At 32.4% G+C, this 21,104-nt stretch overlaps 1 protein-coding gene across 11 annotated transcripts in view; it reads right to left on the reverse strand.

Moving 5' to 3' along the window:
• LOC145269173 (zinc finger protein castor homolog 1-like) overlaps positions 1–21,104 on the reverse strand; it is a 750,830-nt gene that overhangs the window by 255,247 nt on the left and 474,479 nt on the right. For all 11 annotated transcript variants that reach the window (XM_080124811.1, XM_080124789.1, XM_080124817.1 and 8 more), the window contains one exon: positions 18,286–19,482. In XM_080124811.1, coding sequence (XP_079980937.1) covers positions 18,286–19,429 — 1,144 coding nt within the window. In that variant the 5' untranslated portion in view covers positions 19,430–19,482. The remainder of the gene's footprint in view (positions 1–18,285; positions 19,483–21,104) is intronic.

The raw sequence follows: 21,104 nt of genomic DNA on the forward strand, positions 1-21,104 counted from the left end.
CACATCTCTGTAGCTAAATTGCCATATATATATATATATATATATATATATATATATATGCATGCATATATGTACATTGATGAAATTCGTATCGATTTTTTAAAGAAACAAAGTAGAAAAAAAAGGAGGAAATCTCTGACTTGCCAAAAACTGAAGAGGAAAATAAGTATTTATTAAATGCCAGTCAAGTTTTAGCCATTCAATTGAACAAAATAAACAAAAAGATAGCAATCAATTCAACAACAAGCAACAACAAAAAAAAAACAAAAAACAACAAAACACAAAACAGTTACACTCATTTAAATGTTGGCTTTTTGTTGTTTCCTTAATTCTTATTGATCTTTGACATGATGGCTTCTGACTAATAATCAGTAAATTGTTCTCACTTGTCAAAAATCAACAATCAAGGGCAAAACTGACCAGATGAAGATTTTGCAATTTATAACTGTTCTTTATTTGTTCGTCGTTCCCATAGAGAAGGTCCATTTTTTTTTTTTTTATATATAACAAGCCCCTTTTTGTCTTTTTAATAAAAAAGCTTTTCATGCAACCTGATTTTATTTTTCTTCATCGGATTTTCTCGGATCTACAAAAGTTGAAGGGCTAAAATTAAGATGTTTGACAATTGGTCTGATTAAAAGATTCCCAGGAAACGATTAAGTATTGAAGATGTCAAGTCAAGTGCTTACAAGATGGCGCATATCAAGAAGTAGAAAAAAAGGAAGAAGAAGATTAGTGGTGGCGGTTGTGGAGTGCAGAAAAAATGGAGTTGAAGGGTCTTCTGGAATCGAGCGAAAACTGCAATAATCCTGTTATTAAAAGATGTTATTTTGAAAAAAAAAAAACAAAAACTTTTTTTCATTAACATAAATTTGCCTCAATCTTACAGAAAAAAACAACAAACTTACTGAGTGGATTATTAAAGATATAATTCTGGGAATATTTCCTCTTTTGAATATTATTATAAATTGTAAGATATGGATATGATATATATATATATATATATATATATATATAAGAATAATATAATAACAGAATAAAAATCCGACGATATAATTTAATAATGGAAGAGGAAAACCTAAACGCTCGCCATTTCACCAGTGTGCAATTATATATATATATATATATATATATATATATATATATATATATTTAAATAAGGGGGTAGTCACCAACAATGTGTATTTTTTAACATCATTTTATTATTCCCCCCTCCTCACACATACACATTAGTAACGACCTTGGATCACAGTCACCTTCCTAGGGAAGCAAATAACCTCATAATACTATAAAACATTACACACATTTTCAAACCAATAAAAGAAAACACACACACACATCCTACCCTAAAGGAAAAGAAAAAAACACAAGCAGAAGGAGAGAGTGAGAGAGAGAAACACAACACAGGAGTGACCACAGCCTAGACCGCCCGGCGGCCTCGCCACAGCCCAATAAAAGAGTAATAAAAATTGAACATTCCAATGAATAGTAGACACTTACACGTTTCCACCACTTGGAAACACTTCAAACGAACCACCAAAAATGCTATTTTTACATCTCCAACACATTTTGAAAATAATTTCTGAAGAGGACGCTTCACAGAACGTCTGAAACGCGTTAAAAACGATTTCAATGATTTAAAAACATTATTACAATGATCTAAACATAATTCTCAATGAAAAACCAAGACACGGAATAATAAAATAATGTTAAAAAATACACATTGTTGGTGACTACCCCCTTATTTAAATATACATCTTTCTTTCGTTGGAATTTCTTAACCCATTTTATATATATATATATATATATATATATATATATATATATATATATATATATATAAAATGGGTTAAGAAATTCCAATCTCTATAATCTCTCTCTCTCTCTATATATATATATATATATCTATACACACACACACACACACACACTAGCAGGCGCCTGGCATTGCCTGGTTGTAAAATACGCTTAAATATGACATTCTGATTAATGCAGATTTTGTATTTATTATTATATTATATTGGATCCAATATATAGTAATGATTTAAAAAGTAAAAAAAAAAAAACTGACTCATGTGCCACCACCGAAAATCGAACCCCAAACGTTTAGCTCACGATTTATTTTTTCCTCTTCTGTAAATCAATGAGCTATGAAGACATGCTACAAGTGTAAAAATGAAAACATAAACCAATGCATGTGGACCTGACTTCATCCCGGCTGTGCTATTAAAAAAGTGTTCCGCCGAAGTAGGTCCAATTCTCTCCAAACTTTACAACAAATGCATTAATGAATCTTGCTTTCCTGCCTACTGGAAAACTGCTTCAGTGGTACCAGTTTTCAAGAATTCTGGCGAAAGAACTGACCCAGTACATTATCGCCCCATTAGCCTCCTCCCACTTTTAGCCAAAATATTTGAGTTCATAATTAACCAAGCTCTAGTCCAGATGCTAAACTTCTGACCGACCAACAATATGAATTTAGGCAAGCCCGTTTCACAGCAGACATCCTAACCGTAATCTCTAAATGTATATACCATTTACTGAACAAAGCAGGGGAGGGTAGACTTTTGACAGGATGTGGCATGAAGGTCTTCTCAGGAAAATCAGATCATACGGTATCACTGGAAGAATACTTAACATAATTAAATCCTTCTTAGATAAGAGAAAAATCCAAGTTGTCCTCAACGGTCGTACATCTAAACAATATGATATAAATGCGGGGTCAAAACTATCTATAACAGTTTTTATTTCCTCTCTCTCTCTGTATATATTCTCCCCAACAATCCCTTCTCTCTCTCTCGCAAACTATTTTCTGTATCAATTAACTTACGGATATTTTTCTATAATGAAAAAAAAAAAAAAACAGTTAGGCACACTAATTCCTTCTTAAAAAAAAAAAGAATTGAATTTTTCTTTTTTTATTTGGGGGGGGGGGGGTCCATTTACATAAACTGAGCCACAGCAACGCGTAGCCATGGACGGCTAGTATTAAAAAAAAACGCACCATATATATATATATATATATCATTCAACCACGGTAGTGGTTGAATATATGCTTAAGTCCGAAATTGAATGAATCGAGACACATTCAAACCCCCACCACTAATTCCGTTCACAACCAAATTTCAAACAGGTTATATAGTTGGATAGAACACCCCATTAGCTACATTTTGAAAAAAAAATTTCGAAAATTGGTTCAGTAGAAAAAAAGTTACAAAATATGTGGGTTCACAAACAGGAGAGTAAGTACATAAGTGACTAACGCTTTTTTTTTTATTTTGCATAACTTTTTTTGTATATAAATATTTTTTACTGCGATTTTGCCAATATGACATGTTAGCGTAACGGTTAGAGTACCGGGGGTTGGTGGAAAGATTTTAGGTTCAATCCCGTGTATCGTTTTTTTTATAATTAAAAAACCGAACTTTTTTTAATAACTAATTTTTTTTTAACTCTCCTTATGATTTTATAGCAAAAAATGGTGAATTTATCGATTAAAAATATTAGTGAATTCTATGATATACATATTCTTTGAATGAACTCAAATTTTTCGTTATCACATTTGATGAAAAATGTAGTCCCATTTTGGCAATGCGTCTGACCAATGATGCTTTTGAACCCGCGACCAGCACTGCGATGTCATCAGCAGCAACCTGGGCATAAATATTCCTATTTTTAAACTCCTTTAAAAGAGGATTCAGCATACAGTTCCATAGTAAAGGTGATAAAATCCCACTTTGGGGGTTTCATTTAACTACTTCCCTTTTAACAGTTGCCCTCAGTAGTTCTACTTGAACTGTTCTGTGCCTCACCATATACTCAATCCATCGGATGAGTACTGGTGGCACATTGAGTTCTCGTAGCGACTTGAACATACTACTGAAGGGTATGTTGTCAAAAGCTCCAACGATATCTAAAAAGACACTGAGTGCCATCTTCTTTTTTGTTAGTTTATGCTCTATACAGATCACGAATTCATGAACCGCAGTCTCGGTAGAGACCCTGGCTCGGAACTACTGTGATTGAATGATAAATATTGCATAAATATGTGTTTGAGAGCTAATTTTTTTTGACAATCATTAATAAATATTATAAATTTATATATTAATACAATAGCAATGCCTGGAAAAATCATGGATTATATGAAAAAATGCACGCATGAAAAGTAATATTCTTAAGATTTTATTAAACCTGGAAAAGTAAAGGACAAGAAATTCAACCTGGAAAAGTAAAGAACAAGATATTCTAGTAAAGTAAAAAATAAGAATTTTTTAGACTTAAAATATTGCAGCTAAAAATACAATTTGAATATTGATAAATATTTTATTTATTATTTGCATATGTCGTTGTTTATTGCTGAGTTAGAAAGAATTAAATGATCCTAATTATGATATAATAAAATTATTAATTTTTATGTAAATTATAAAATTATTAATTCCATCTACTAACTAACTAACGAATTAATTTTATTCAAACAATTTTCACTACATAAATATATGCAAATAATAGGAGGGAAATAAGTTCAATCCAGCGACTGAAAGATTGTTACGATTGTGATGGTGTTGCTCCTAGGATGAAATGTAGGATTTTATTATAACAACTAAATGTGTCTTCTATGATGTTCTAAAGTTAAGATAGTGGCTAACAGTCTAGACATAATTTGTATGTGGCATTTGTTGTTGCAAACCTACGGTATTTTGGTCCAGAGGAGAATTTCTGCAATCAAAATATTATATATAAGATAATAAACTCAGAACATTTCTCAAAGGAAAAGCAAATTTAACTGGAATATGTATACTCCCTCATGTAATTTCCTAATTTACATAATTTTAAGTTGTTTTTCTCCTTAAATAATTGACCCTCTCGTTAGCATTTAGGGTTTTCTCTTCCATTTTTAAATCATATATATGTGACATAATGTCGATTTTATTATATTTAGCATATATATATAATATATATATATATATATATATATATTTGAAATTTTAGAATGAGTATGTTATACTAAATTGAAGGCTGAAATAGGTTAAATGCGCTAAATAATCTTATTAATCTATATTAGTCTCAAACTGTATCAAACAGATATGATAATACTTAGTTCACTGCAGCTTATTACAACAAAGATCGATACAAAATTTCAGCAAGGTCGGCTGAGTAGTTTCCGAGAAATATCTAACTGTGACAGTACCATAATATTTATATATATATTATAAACCAAAAATAAACCAGTAGTTTCAGAGAAAAAGTGGAACAGACAGATAGGCAAACAGACTAAGAGAAATATAATCTATATATCTATAAAAGTGAAATGGTCTGTGTGTGTGTGTGTGTGTGTACATTTTCTTATGAAACTCTCAATTTTCAGTCTACAGACTCGAGATTTGCCATAAGGGGTCTCCAGATTTGGGAAAATCTGTTTAATCGGTTTTCAGTCAGAAATTTGGCTGTCAAGGAGTCAAAGTTCAACGATTTGACCTTTGAAAACTCTACCAAACTCCTTCATCAATTTTGGGTCTAAAAATTTGAAATTTTACATGTAGGTTACTTGGACATGGATTAAACTTTAATTTGATTTGAACCCAAAACAATAAATGTTAAGGGGTCAAAATTGGGGGCAAATTAAAAAAATTGACGTCTGCAGTCTCTACCAAATTACTCAGCCAATTTTGGGTCTAAACATTTGAAATTTTACATGAAGTGCATTTAGACATAGGATAAGCTTTTTAATCGTTTTTTGTCTGAAAATTTCGCTGCCAAGGGGTCAAAGTTCAAAAGATTTGACCTTTGCGGTCTCTAGCAAACTCTTCAGCCAATTTTGGGTCTAAACATTTGAAATTTTACAAAAGGGGTATTCAGACAGGCAGCAAGCTCAGTTTTGGGGCGAAAATTTGGTTCCAAGGGGTCAAAGTTGAAAGAGATGACCTTTGCAGACTTTACCAAACTCCTCTGCCAATTTTGGGTCTAAACACTTGAAATTTTAGATGTAGGTTACCTGGACATGAGTCAAACTTTTTAATATATATATATATATGCACATAAAGTTATGAACAGTACATAGGGCAAAACCGGGCTGGACTGCTAGTTTAATATAAATGTACATATACTTTTTACCCTACAAGAATACCCACATCAGGATTAATTAATTCCTAGAACAGAACATTTTTGTACCACTTTTATGCCTCCTTTTAAAGATTAAACTAAAGATATAATGCCTAGAACCTAGAATCCGAATTCCAATTTTGATCAAATTATTACATGATTTTAATTCTAGAAAATGTCATAAAATTAAGGTTTAAGCTTAATGGATCTTAAGAAAAATTGAAATTCAGGGAATCTTGTTTAATAGGTGTCTACAAACTATGGATCAAATTTAATGCAAATCTGAAATATTTGGCTTTTCAAATCAGGGTTTGTACTCATTATACCCCCCTTTCCCCAAAAGACCTTTGGAATATCCCAAAGAAAGTGAAATTTGATGAATATTTATCAATTGATATTTATTGTTAAAATTTCGCAAAAATCAGAAGTATCTAAATTTTCATGAAGTGTTCTATACCCTTTTCCCTACTTTGCAATATAGCCTACACTGCAACCCCTTACATCCAGCAGCTGTGTTCGAAAATTCATAACAATCAGTTAATTTAGGAGTAAATCCTATACCTAAAAATAAGCAAACACATGTACAATACTTAACTATATATTGCGGGCTTAAATCGAGGTGAGACTAAAACTTGCTGCCACGGCTTCGAATGATCTGAAATAACAGCAAGAGGAGATTTGATTCCAAATATTTCACATATGTTATATCTCTCCCTCTATTTTGGAATGATTATGAATATTTCCAATATCAAATAATCCTTATACACTGTAAAATTCATGTAAATGTTCATGTTCCGTTCTATCTCCTTTGGGATCTTCTGACTACTCGGTTGTATTAGTTAAGATAAAAATGAAATATAATAAATCTTCAGACGTACCTCTCCACCACACTGTATATCGATACTCTATGGCTGACTGGAATAGCTTCTGCACATTCATATCTGATCTATCTCTGCATTCCATGTTTAAAAAGGATGTGTCCACTATAGTATCAGACCTGACCGAATGGTTAATTGTAGGCAAAGACCGATTCATACGATCCAAAAAATTCCAACAAAAATCTAACAGCCAGCCATGGTTCTCCCCTGAATGTGATGCTGCCACCACGCACAGAAATCACTTTTTCCATAGCTACAAACGTAATAGATGTACTGAGGCTAAAGCTGCTTTCAGGACTGCCAGCAACCATTGTAAAAGAGTAATAAAAAATGCAAGAGAACTATATGCCCAGTCCGTTAAATCCAAAGTAGCTGAGCAGCAGCTTGGTTCCCACCAGTTTTGGCTAATAGCAGACAGACAACACGCTATGCAACATACAAATATCTGTGCATGATGTCGCCAAGCTAATCAAGAACCTTGACTCTAGTAAAGCAACTGGTCCTGACGGCATCCCAATTATAGTGTGGAAAAAGCTTCAACCAGAACTTGCCCACATACTTACAAAACTGTTTAAACGTTGCCTTAAGGAGAAGTGCTTCCAACTACCCTGGAAAACCTCATCAGTGTTCCCTGTATTTAAGAATTCAGGTGATAAGTCATCTCCCTCTCAGTACAGACCAATAAGTCTCCTGTGTGTCATGAGTAAGTTGCTGGAATCCATATTAAATAGAGAAGTAGTCAACCACCTCAGCAGAAATAACCTTCTTAGCGACACTTAATGTGGTTTCCGTTCTGCGAGATCTACAGCAGATGTGCTTATAGTTATATCTAATAGGATTAGTGAATCTTTCGACAAAGGCTTCCTTTCTAGGGCAATTGCTCTTGACATATCAAAGACCTTCGATAAGGTATAGCATAAAGGCCTACTTCACAAGATTTCCAGCTATGGTATAACTGGAAATGTTTTTTCAATTATTAAATCGTTTCTCTCTGATAGGCTCATAAGAGTAAGTGGTTGATGGGCAGAAATCAGAGGCCCACAGTATTTATGCTGGAGTCCCTCAGGGGTCCATCCTGGGCCCAACTCTCTTCCTGATCTACATCAACGATCTCCCAAAACACATACTTAAATCATTCGTTGACATCTATGCTGATGACACAACCATCTATAGCAACACATTAAAGGCCGTAAATGACAAAGTTCTCTCTGATTCTCTCTCCTCTGATCTTGAGCGCGTGGTACAATGGGTGAAGAGGTGGCTGGTTATTTTTAATGCGTCTAAAACCAAGCTCCTATCTTTACATGATCAACGCTCTGATACCCATCTGGCATCAATTGAAATAGATGGCTCTCATCTTGGCGAGGCTCCATGTTTTGACAAGCTTCTGAGATTGACCTTTACTTCTGATCTGACATGAAACACGTACATCAAGTCTGTTGCCAAGATCGCTAGAAAAATGGTAGGATCCTTCTACTGCTCCAGAAGATATCACACTGCTGATACAATTCTCTATCTATATAAAAGCTAAGTACGTCCAAGGATGGAGTACTGCTGCCAGATCTGGGCAGGAGCTGTTAAAAACAGCCTATCCTGCCTTGATAGATTACAGAACAGACTTCATGGCTTAGTGGGGGATGCCCTTTTCTCTTTCCTGCAACCTCTCTCCCAGAGAAGAGACATTGCAAGCCTGTCTTTGTTTTATCGTTATTTCCATGGCAAGTGCTCGTCCATCTAAGCTCCAATCTCTGCCCCCCCCACTAATATTTCACAAAAAGCACCCGTCTATCAATAATGTCAATAATTTTCCCAACTCTTTATCTGTGCCTATATCAAAACGTAGATTCCATGAACAAAGCTTCTTTCTTAGAAGTGCACGACTGCGGAACTCTTCCATTTGCCTGTTTCCCACCTGACTACAACTTGGATGTCTTCAAGTCCAACATAAACAAATTTCTGATTAATCGCCACCTTAAGTAAGACACTATATCAAATTTCCATTACTAACAATTATCACGATATTATCCCATTGATTACTGTACACGCAATAACCCTTATCCTCGAGTGGTTTCCGGGCCTTGATAAGTAGTGACTACCATGTAAAAAAAAAAAAAATTACTTTATGTATGAAAACCAAAGAGGGGAGATATAACATATGAGAAATATTTGGAATCAAGTCTCCCTTTGGTATTATTTCAGATCATTTAAAACCATAGCAGCAAGTTTAAGTCTCCCCTTCATCAAAGCCAGAATTTTTGGGGAAATATCAGATATTTTATAATTCATATGTAAAACAAGGAAAACAAATGACTATTATTGAAACATTTTAAAGCTGTAAAAAAGTGCCAAAAATAGGCTCTGGATGATGGATAACCCCCTTAATGTGCGACCTTAATGGTAAATGTCACATAGCCCACTACACAATTCAGGCTATTACCTTTCAAACGAGCCTTCATTTGTTAAATTCTGATCAATAGTCGCTGAGATTTGAAACTTATAAAATTGCCAAAAAGGTTGTATCTCTCTTTCTCTCTCTATATATATACTCATAGCCAAATTGAATACTGAAATGCTCATATCTTTGGTTCTATGGGACGAAATTAGATGAAAAATTGCAGGTTTAATGAAGATTATTATACTATTCTATGGTTAAAATTTTATGACAATTGGTAAGAAAGAAACTAGATTTTCAAACCAATAAAATATTACCAAATTTACCTACATTTGTATATATAGTATCCTGGCAAGCTAGCTTTAATTTTGCTACTTTGGGATAAATTTTGTTTACGGTTTTATTTGCTTGTTTGTCTCTCTCTTTTTTTTTTGCTTGATTGTCTCTCAATATATATATATATATATATATATATATTCGTGAATTACATTGTAATGGTCCAAAACAGAATTAGTTATGTTCATTTTTTTTTTTTTTTTTAAATTATTTATTTTCAAATTATTTCACTGATAGGGAATGCATATAAGTGAAATAATTTGAAAATAGATGATGATGATGATGATGATGATGATGGGAACAACAACAACTCATGATTGTGGATTGATTCTGTTTTTGGTTTTTGGGATGCATCTCGTTATATATACGCTGAAGGTCGAAATAGATCTTCATTGAGCTTATAATTCATAATAATTTGAACCATGTTATGGAGGTACATATACTGCATATATATTCTTTAAATAGCTTATATATATCTGTGTGCACGATTAATATATCTGCATGAACAAATGCATGATCAATTATTATCTCTCCGCAAATAAAATGCGGGAATAATTTAGAAATTCTTTCTTGGTGTTGATTACTTAAAACAGATTATCCATTGAGTAGAACCCCCCCCCAAAAAAAAAACACTGCCATGTTTTAAAAAAGAAAAATTTAATCATGTTATTTAGAAAAATATAAAAGATCAAATACAAATAGCTAAAAAAAACCAACAAAAAAAAAAACCAAGCTTAACTAATTTTTCCTGTTATCTTCTGCAGTTATTGATTGAACGGATTTATCTCAAATTTCAATGTTTTAGAAAAAAAAAAGATATATTTTTTGTAAATTAGACAAAGAAAATCTGATCGAAAAAAAAAAAGTTGAAATTCTGGTTACAAACATTCAGCATAAAAAAAGATTAAACTTTTCAAGTTGTCAAACATATAAAATACAGACTGTCTTTAAAGAATATTATTTCCATAGAAGATATTCGACTAAGCTCCAATCTCTGGTTTCTTCTTGTAAAAGATTTACAGCAAGAACTCGTTTTATTATAACATGAAAAGAACTTTCTTCTTTATGCCTACGAAAAATATCCATGAACAGACTTTCTTTCAAAAACCTTTTAATCTGTGAATCATTATCACAAGACTGCTTCTCTATAGAGTACAACATTGCAATCTTCAAACCCAATGTAAACACTTGTCATAAATCGTCCTAATAAGAAGCCGTAAGTTTATTCATTCCATTAATTATTTTCAATTCTCACACAATATTCTTCATTATTTACCTGGCAATCTATCCATTTTGTCAACCGTTATCCTCAAATAGCTTTTGGCCTTGTAAAAAACAATAAAAAAGACACTAACATTCACCCTAGGCAGGTTGAACCGGTTTCCTTCAAAGGAGGAAGTTTTTAGGGAATAAAAAATTGATAAATAATCCTCAGCGCATACATATACCAGTCAGCAGGATATGACAACATTTTTTGCAATTCTTGTGGGGAGGTGTTGACGTCCTCCATACACATGGTCACTTATACGGTACTGACCAGACTCAATATTACTTAACTTTGGTGATAAATGAGACCTGATGTGTCGATGTGATCATATGATTCAGGCTTTTGGCCTTGATAAGCGGGAAATTCTTATTGCATAAAATAAAAAAAAATAGTTGTGATTAATAAATAAAAATTTGATTCCTAAAACTTTCATAGAATAAAAAAGATTAAAAAAAAAAAAACTAAAATGAAAATCTGATTATGATATGTTCAGACCAAACTTTCACAAGAAAAAGGATCAAATTTTTGTAAGTTGTCAAATAAAATACAGACTTTCTTGTTAATTCAGGAAGGTATAAAAATGAAATAATGTGTGGTATTTTTTTTTAACCAGTTTGCATTTTGGGATAAAATCATTCCAGATATTACTATGACAAGTAGAAATTCTGTAGACACTACATTCTCAAAAACACAAATCTCTTTCATAAATGTAGCTTGTTCAAAAGAGAAAAATGGTTTAATTTTAAATTAACTTTTTTCTCTCCAAATTTCCTGACAATTCCTCTCAGTATTTGAAAAATATGAACTAATTTTTGACATAATTACTGAGGGGCATTTTAGCAGGAAAGTGGCATTTGCTCGAACAAAGGAATTACCAAAAATAAGATAACATCTTTATTAAAATAAACAACTTCAAAATTATCAAGAAAAAAAAATGAGAGGATGAGATAAAATTCTTTGGACTTTCTTGTTTTTTCTCAAATAGATAAACAGGCTGCATATATTTTTAAATTTGTGGTTCTTGTATTTATTCCAATTCGTCGGAAAATGCTTAAAAATAGTCGACAAACAAACAATCAATGGAATCTCTTGTAAAACAAACTAATGAATAGAGCATTAGTGTGCCATAGCATGATTACTGCTGTGCCACAAAGAAATAATAGCTAGAAGCCATTTAATTTCACTCTGTTTAATAAAGACATTTAATTTCTTAATCATGATGACACCGCTATTGGATGCATTTTGGATTTCTGTTATGGAAGAGTATTCAACTCTAAGTAAAAAAAATCTTATTGCTTAACTTCGAATTGGGATTTTTCTTACTAAGACAACATTAAAAAGAAAAAATGCAAAAGATTTAACAAATCTTGAAGAGTTAAGAGAGTGTATTTCTGGCATTTGCTCACATACTGTATACAGAATATGTTGATTTATGTAAATAAAATTCTCTTGATATTATATTTTTTTTGGTTTTTATTTTATTGCAAAAAGGCTTTATGAGTGTATAGGTAAAAGTCATCTGCTCCTGATAACAGAAAGCACCCGTGGAGTTACCTACCGTGAAACAGAAAGTAACCAGAGAGATAGCTCCTCTGATGACTATATAGAGAATCAATGGCACAGGCATTTGTTTTTTATGTGGATCTTAGCAACGAACTGGAAGGACTCATTTTTACACTTTTCATGGCACTACAAACAGGATCAAGATTGTAAAGTGTAGAAATTTGTAAAATGACAGTGGCTATTGACTGTACTCACCACTAAACACCATGCAGCAAGAAAGCATACATCTATTGAAGCAACTTATTGAGCTTTAGAAAGAAAAAATTGTGCTAAGAGATGCTTCGCAGTGGTCCCAACATGTGGGTGAAAAAAAGAAAAAACAGAATGGCCCTTGATAAGACTAGATAGCACAGACGAAGGACGTGCATTGGTTTTGGACACATGGGCCTGATACAAAGATGTATGCGGATTAGATGACCCAGCCACAATCCAGAATGATCTATGGGTGGCCACTAGAAGAGAAAAAAAGTGTGCATCCAATCTTGATGACGATTGTGTTGTCAAATCAGATGTGCTGTGAAAATCAAATGGGAGTTAGTTGCATCTTTTGAAAGTATGATTTCATAAAGTATGATTTCATAAAGTATAATTTCATAAAGTATAATTTCATAAAGTATAATTTCATAAAGTATAATTTCATAAAGTATAATTTCATAAAGTATGATTTCATAAAGTATAATTTCATAAAGTATAATTTCATAAAGTATAATTTCATAAAGTATAATTTCATAAAGTATAATTTCATAAAGTATAATTTCATAAAGTATGATTTCATAAAGTATGATTTCATAAAGTATAATTTCATAAAGTATAATTTCATAAAGTATAATTTCATAAAGTATAATTTTATAAAGTATAATTTCATAAAGTATAATTTCATAAAGTATGATTTCATAAAGTATGATTTCATAAAGTATAATTTCATAAAGTATGATTTCATAAAGTATAATTTCATAAAGTATAATTTCATAAAGTAGCGCAAAAAATAAAATCAAACAAGTAAAGCATACACAGTGTATGAGGCATAAAAAAAGCTCAGCATTGGCCCCCCCCCATTTAGCCCCAAAAGTCCCCAGGAGATGTCAAATTCTGGTGAAAATGAACACACGGTGCAGTTTTAGGCCTTAACATATGTAATTTTAGTTCTGCACCATGCAAAAAAGAAATAACCAAATTCATCATTGAAATTGTGCTTGTATTTCTCTCACAACAAAATGTTTGCTCATTTTTCTAGGTTGGAGCATTCTTTTCTTTCCTTTTCTCACAACTCCAACTGATTGTAAACTCACATGCAAAGAACAAAACGACGTCGAAAATTAGACACAAAAATCTCAGAATTCAACACCAACTCTTTCCAACATGAACTGCCGTCTCTGCTCTCTCAGCTGTCTCAAACTCGAGTTCTTTTTCTCACTAATTCTTCCCTTTAATCGATCATATATCACCTCATATGCAAATTACTGGCACCTGTTTAATAAAATATCCAAAATTATGTTTCACTTTTTTCCTTCTTCCCTCCCCAATCTCATCACCTGACAAGCAAAACAGGGCACAGTTGCTTGAATGAATAATACCTTCTATTACATTTGGTTTTATAAAGTTTTAAAATTTAAATTGAAATGAATTATCTCCGTGACAAAATCAATATCCTCTGATTCAGTACCTCAAAAAATGACTTCATATTTAAATAGCAGAGTTTAGTGAAAAGAAGTTGATTTCTACTATTTAGTTTGAGCAAAAATATACTTTTTTATAAGGGAGTTACCGCTTATCAAGGACCAAAGGCCATTCATGGATAAGGGTTAATCAGTATCAGGTGGTCAGTGAGAAAACACTGTACTGATTAGTAATGCTGAAAATTGAATAGATGCATCTTGTCTGAAAGGAATATTGTTGAATTTTTTAATTATTTCCAACCCCTTCTCGTTTTTTGTCCCTTGAAATTTTCTGGCAATTTCTCTCAGTATTTGAAAAATACAAATTAATCTTGGGACATAATGTCGATTTATTCATGAAAGCAGGAAAGTGTGGTATTTGTTCTCACAAAGAAACCTTTATTGTCAAAAATAAGATCTTTATTAAAATAAACAATTTCAAGATTATCAGAAAGAAAAAGAAAGGGTGGGAGATAAAAACTTTTTGAACTTCCTTTTTTTCCTAAATAGATAAACTGAATAAATATATATATATATATATATATATATATATATATATATATATATATAATTTGTGGCTCTTGGGCTAGATTCCAGTTAGTTGGAAAACGTTAAAACATGTCCGCCAAACAAAAAACAATGGAATCCCTTGTAAAATAAATTGTAATGAATAGGATTTAGTCATATCTTTTGAAAGCATTATTTTGTGAGGTAAAATTTGAAAAGTTTAGAAGACCGAATAATCCTGCATAATTTTTTTATTAAATGAAAAATCATTTTTTAGATTTTTTTTTTCTGAAACTTTTATGGCATCCACCCTAATCATAGAAGAGAACTTATTAACTTTTCTTTTTTTTTTCATTTTATAGGTGCTGAGGTGGTGACCACTAGAATAAAAAAAAATGATCTTTTCAATGATTAAGTCAAATCAAATGCACGCTGCATGTTTCACACAAAAATAGTAACATCTTTTGAGAGCATTCTTCTGTAAGGTTGCAAGAAAAAAATGTTTGTCATTTAATAAAAAATTATACAACATGACTTTGATTTCTAAAATTTTCAAATTTAAATTGTAATCTCCTCTTATTTAATACTTAAAAAAATATCACATTTAAAAAATTGAGTTTAGTGAAAAAAGCCATTAGCTGAGGCAAAAATATATTTGTAAACCAAAATCAAATTTTTATTTTTACAAGGGAGTAACCACTTAGCATGGCCTGAAGACAACTAGAGGATAATAGTTAATGAGTGTCAAGTGGTTAGGGAGACAACACAGTGATCGCCAATAGTGATGGAACTTGCATAGAATTTAAGAGGACAGCTTAACAAGAACTTGAAAACGATTATGCTGTAGTCCACTGGAAAATAGCACCATGGTATAGTGTTCTACAAGCGAGCAGTTCTAGAAAAGAAACTTTGTTCATGGAATTTGTGTTTAGTTTCAAGCACCAATAGAGCCAAAATATTTCCTTGTTTAAGTAAAGAAACAAAATAAGTCAAACTATTTTTTTATAAGGGAGTCCCTGCTTATCAAGACCAAAAGGCCACTCAAGGATAAAGATTAATGGGGAGTCAGCACAGCGGTGATTAGTAGTAGAGAAATTTGGGTAGAATTTGATTTAAGACCAAGGATTGCTTACATTAAACTTGAAAACGAGTATATTGTAGCCAGCTGGAAAGCAGTCCACAGTATAGTGTTCCACGAGTAGACAGTTCTAGGATAAAAAGTGTTTGTAGAATTTATGTTTAGGCACAGAAAGAGAGTAGAGAAAATTGTTGACAGTAGTTGGAGCTAGAAGAGTGTTTGCTGTGACTGTTTTACAGGGGGAGATACTATAGATGTAAGCTCATGGCTGATAGAATGAAAATAATCCACCATTGTTGATTAAATAAATAGTTAAATTTGAAATTTCATATATGGTCAGTTGATAACAAACTTCATTCTGAATGAATCTGCTATAAAGGAACCAGCCTGATGACTGACCTTAATAGAAGAAATAGAAACTTAACATATAAGGTTATGTGGCATGGCCCTTAGTTTTGGAAGGGTCATTTTCGATGACTTTGAGTATTGCCAAGAACCACACCAACAATTAATTTAAATTAGATGTAAAAGTTATTTTATAGCGAAGAAATAAAATGAAAGATATATATGGATGTGCATAGTAAAATGAAAACGAATGAAACATTGAGCGATTAGAAGGGTCACCAGTTAGCAAGTGCTAATACATAAACAGAGTTTGTGAAAGAAAAATTGAGGAAAACAAAATTTTATATCTACAAATTTTATAAGAATATAAAAGTTATTTTTAGTCATGAAAATGTTTAGTCTATGCAAATGCATGTTTAGATAACAAAAGTTGATTATATAGTCACAAGTCAAAATGTTCATAGTATAATATGCATATGTAAGTAATATACATATCAAATGTTACCATATATTAGATATAGCAATTTAATTTTTCTCAGCTATCTTATATTTAAAGTAAATATAAAAATCACCTTCACCTTTGACCGACATAGCTTAAATAATAAGAGTAGATAGAAAAAACTGTTTTGTCAGGGTTTTGTACTGATTCTGTCATTTGTGTCTTGGAACTGTTGTCCAAGAACTTTGGGTTGTTAATGATTTTGTAGTTGCCTGTGAAACAACGGAAGGTCTACTTGTTGAATTAAAGATTTACATTAATGCGATGAAAAGTAAAAGTATGATGGTGAATGTTACCGAGATCAAAGTGATGATCAGCGGTTCTAGTGTTGGAAAATTCTCTGTTCAGTTTTTAGAAAGGGAGTCTAGTGCAATTCAATCACAAGAAGTGCAGAGGTTAGGGTTAGCAGTTTTTTTGTTTTTTTTTGCAAGCTTGTGGACAACTTCAATATCCTTACTTTTTTAAAATGGAAATCGTTACACACCATGCATAAAGTCACTTGTTGTAAGGAGCTGACAATAATGAAAGATCATTGCAAAGACAGAAGATGCCTATTCCTCTTAATCTTGACAAGACAAATGATGTAGGTAAAAAGGAAAACAGTTAGCAGGAAGAGTGTTGCACAATTTTGCAGTCCGTGATAAGAAGCTAGAAGAATAAGAACCTGTATTACAATAAGGTATCAATGCAGTGATCTGATGAAGATCACTAGACAAACGAGCTGGAACAAATGAAGCAGAGAATAGATCAGACAATTCTGAAGAACACATGCCAAAATGTATTCATATAAAAAATGAAACTAGTAACATCACGTATACGAGAGAATGCAGTGAAGAAGAAAGGTTGGGTGTCATCGAATTGGAGATGTTTCTGCACTTTATCAAGAACCTTCAAATATACTTTCTCCATATAAGAGTTCTCATCTGTTTCTTCTTGCACACAAATTGGTCATCTCACAACCTTCTACAGCACTTCTTGCATACTCTATGCTTACATGTACCATAAAAAAATTGAGTTCCTCCCAACCTCCTTTACACAAATTAAGCAGGAGGGAACATTCCTCTTTCTAAGGGATTTCCAATACGAAAACTTTAAAAAAAGAGAAAAATTTATTTTTCTATCTCGCAAACAATAATAACTTATGATCAAACATGTTTACAAATTTAGTGCTTCAGTATAATGGATTTTGAACAAATGCATTTCAGATAAAAACAGTCTTATGTACTTGTGTTATATCAAAATTAGTATAAATTCTAAAAATTATTAAAAAATATCCAACAGAAAAATAATTACAAACAAAAATAAAACTTACTGAATTATCGAGTTCTATTGAATGCTTTAAGGTGGAAGAGTTGCATTACCAATTCTGTGTGACAAACTGACTTACTTCCTTGCTTTCTTTGAAATTTAATATTGAAAAAAAATAGAAAATATCTGATTCCTAGTCTCTACTATTTTTCATGAAAAATGGATCTAGTGCATCTACTGTATTATTTCCTGTAATTTTTGGAATTTATACTAATTTCAACATGACATGCAAGTACGTAATAGTATTTGTAGTCAAAATGCATTTGTTTGAAAACCTGTTACAACTGCACGTGCATCACAAATTTTATACAGAGAAATTTCCCTCGCACACATGGGGTAAAAAAAAATATAAACTTACCTTGTACTAGTTTAACTATATGTGGAGAAATTTTGTGATTAATAAAAATCTTTTTTTCAGTTTCTTCTTTATTAAAAAAGGGCAAGGCTGCAGCAGTTGGTGCATAAGGCTGTGATGGTATTGATTGTGGAGGGTTAGAGTCAGAGGTTTCTTTTGAACATTTCAAAGATTGTTCCATAGAGTTTTCAGTAGGTGGCAACAACACCGGAGACTTGGAAAGATTTGGTATCTTTAATAATGGCGAAGTGACTGGAATTGGCTGCCTTGAAATGGTCTGCTCAGGTAATTCTGGGCTTTCCGATAATCCATACAAATTCAAAAGCTCATTCATGGTTGTCTCTGCATAGTCATTTAAAGCGGCGTTATTACCACCATTGGTATGATGGTAGAGCTTTTGGAGCCTTTTGTTCAGTGTCCGTTTGCTGATAGTATTTTTATGGAAAGGCAGAGCAATTCCTTCAGAATTCTGAGAGGGTTGGGATGGAATGTCAGTTTCTGATTCCGGACATGAACAAGAAGAAGATGATGATGACACAGATGAAGATGAAGATGTGTTCTCAGGAATGTTTAATGGTAGAGCTATGCTCTCTTCTAGTTTAGGCTTGCATTTATTGACAGATAAATCCAAAGGTGCTGTTTCAACTGTACATCCAAGATGGCTAGTGAGCCTACTCAGCTCTTCAGTATCATGTTTATCCTGGCCTTGCATCACAACACTATCCGACATTTGACCTTGGGGTGAAGCTGACATACATCCTTTATCTGCTTGCACAGCATCTTTATCAGAATCTCTTAAAATGTTATCGTCATAAAGCTCCGATGTTTCGCTCTCAAAATCTCCATGATCATCTCTCGTTAATTCCATGCCACCCTCTGTTTCTGTATAATTGTCGGGCTGATCTAAATTCGGATTGGATGATTCCCACATGTGGAAAATACTGCGAGGAGCTACAGCTTTCCGCCGATTCCGCTGTTTGTTCAACATCCAGTCAGTTTGCATTGGCGGAAAGTCGTCATTTAGGCTGTGACCATTGTTTAGACTAAGTTGGAGGTTATCATTCAATAGATGGCAAGTCCGATGACGGGTCATCTTCAATTTGGCACAAATGGCATCAATCTTGCTCGAAGCTGGAGATAAGGCCATGGTCGTTCGTATCTTTTTCGTAACGCTTCTAACTTCAGCTCAACACATGGAAACTACAAAAGAAAAGAAAAATAAAGATTTTAAAACTTTAAAGAAAACGTTTCATATTTATACTTAAATTCAGCTGTGAAATATTGAAGCAAAGCTGTTGAAAATGACATTTTGCTTTTGGTGCTTCACAACTTACAACGAATAATTAAAGTCACTTGTACAAAGCAGTTGTGAGTACTTCTGGATTTACCGACCCATGATTTCCCCAAAGTTATTTGCATATGCCCGGCAGATGGTGAAATAACCTGTACCAGTCGGCTGAGCCTTTCTTAATTGTACAACTGCTATAAGCAAATGATAATGCTAAACAGAAAAACATGGAAATGCAATAAATATAAAAAAGATGGCCCATAAATCTAATGAAGAAATTTTCATTTTTTGTTTGTAAGAAATTTTTTTGTTAGATAAATATTTTATTTTGCTATTTTTCTTTATATATTTTTAAGTTTTGACTAAAAGGTTTTGGATAAAACTTTAAGGAATAAAGTATTTGCATAGTTTTTTGTGTGTATGAAAACAGATAAAAAAATGAAAGAAAAACTGTAAGGAAAGCCCCCCCCCCTCCCCTCCTTCAAAATGCTATTTTTTTTTTTTTATGTTACTGCTTGGTGGTCGAGGAAGGAATTTGTTACAGGCCAGGAAATATTTCCTTTCTCTCCAACAACGAAAAATTGGTATCATTGTCTTCTTCCATTTCTTGTTTTGGCGTCTTTAATAATTTACTTGAATTTTTTATTTTCTTTCAATTTAAATATATATAAAAAATATATGTCTGCTTACATTCTTATTGGTCAAAGCCCAACAGAGCATTTGATATCACTTTCTTATTGGTTATTTGTTTCTACCATTGAGATCAGCCTAAGCATTCCTCGCATCGAAATCGGCCGTTTCATGCTATTCCTGTCATCTGCCAGGCACACCAGAGTAACTTTGTGGAAATAACAGGTCAATAAATGCAGAAGTACCCAGTTGTCTTGTTTATAAAAAATACTAATACTTCAAGTTAGCAACTGCTGATGCATTAATTTCATATTGATCAGATGATTTTTGTTAGCATTTGTTTCTGCAATATCTTTTCTGGGTGCAAGTCTGCAGTTCAACATAAATTAAAAAAAAAAAAATTTATGATGTATGTACCCATCATGAATCACGTATATTGATCAGATTTTTTTTTTTGTTATACAGAAACTCATTTTTAAACGATTTTAAGTGATTAATGTAAACTCATTAGCATTAAAAAACTAATCTCGTGGGTTTAAATTATTGTGGAGTTATCTGCCCTTGTATGTTTCAAAATGACAATACAAGACTGCTTCCTTTAGTTTATTCAAAAAATTTGATTTTCTTAGTTACAAATAAAACTACTTGATCAATATATGTGATGTTTGAAATATGACATCTTCGTTAAATAATGGGTATGTACATCATAAAGATTTTTTCTGTATTTTCGTTTTTTTTTTTTTTTTATTTAAGTTGAATTCTGGATAAGAACCCTTTTCTGGTTAGAATTCTTTCTCGAAAAACATCAGGTACTTATGAGCAGGACTACGTGGAAGTTGCCAGCATCTCTATGTGAAAGTTTGCGTGAACGAACTGAATTTGAACTTGGGACACCCACATTTTC

The sequence above is a fragment of the Euprymna scolopes genome, chromosome 4, assembly GCF_053919585.1.
Source record: "Euprymna scolopes isolate OS-2025 chromosome 4, ASM5391958v1, whole genome shotgun sequence".
NCBI classification, from domain to species: Eukaryota; Metazoa; Mollusca; class Cephalopoda; order Sepiida; family Sepiolidae; genus Euprymna; species Euprymna scolopes.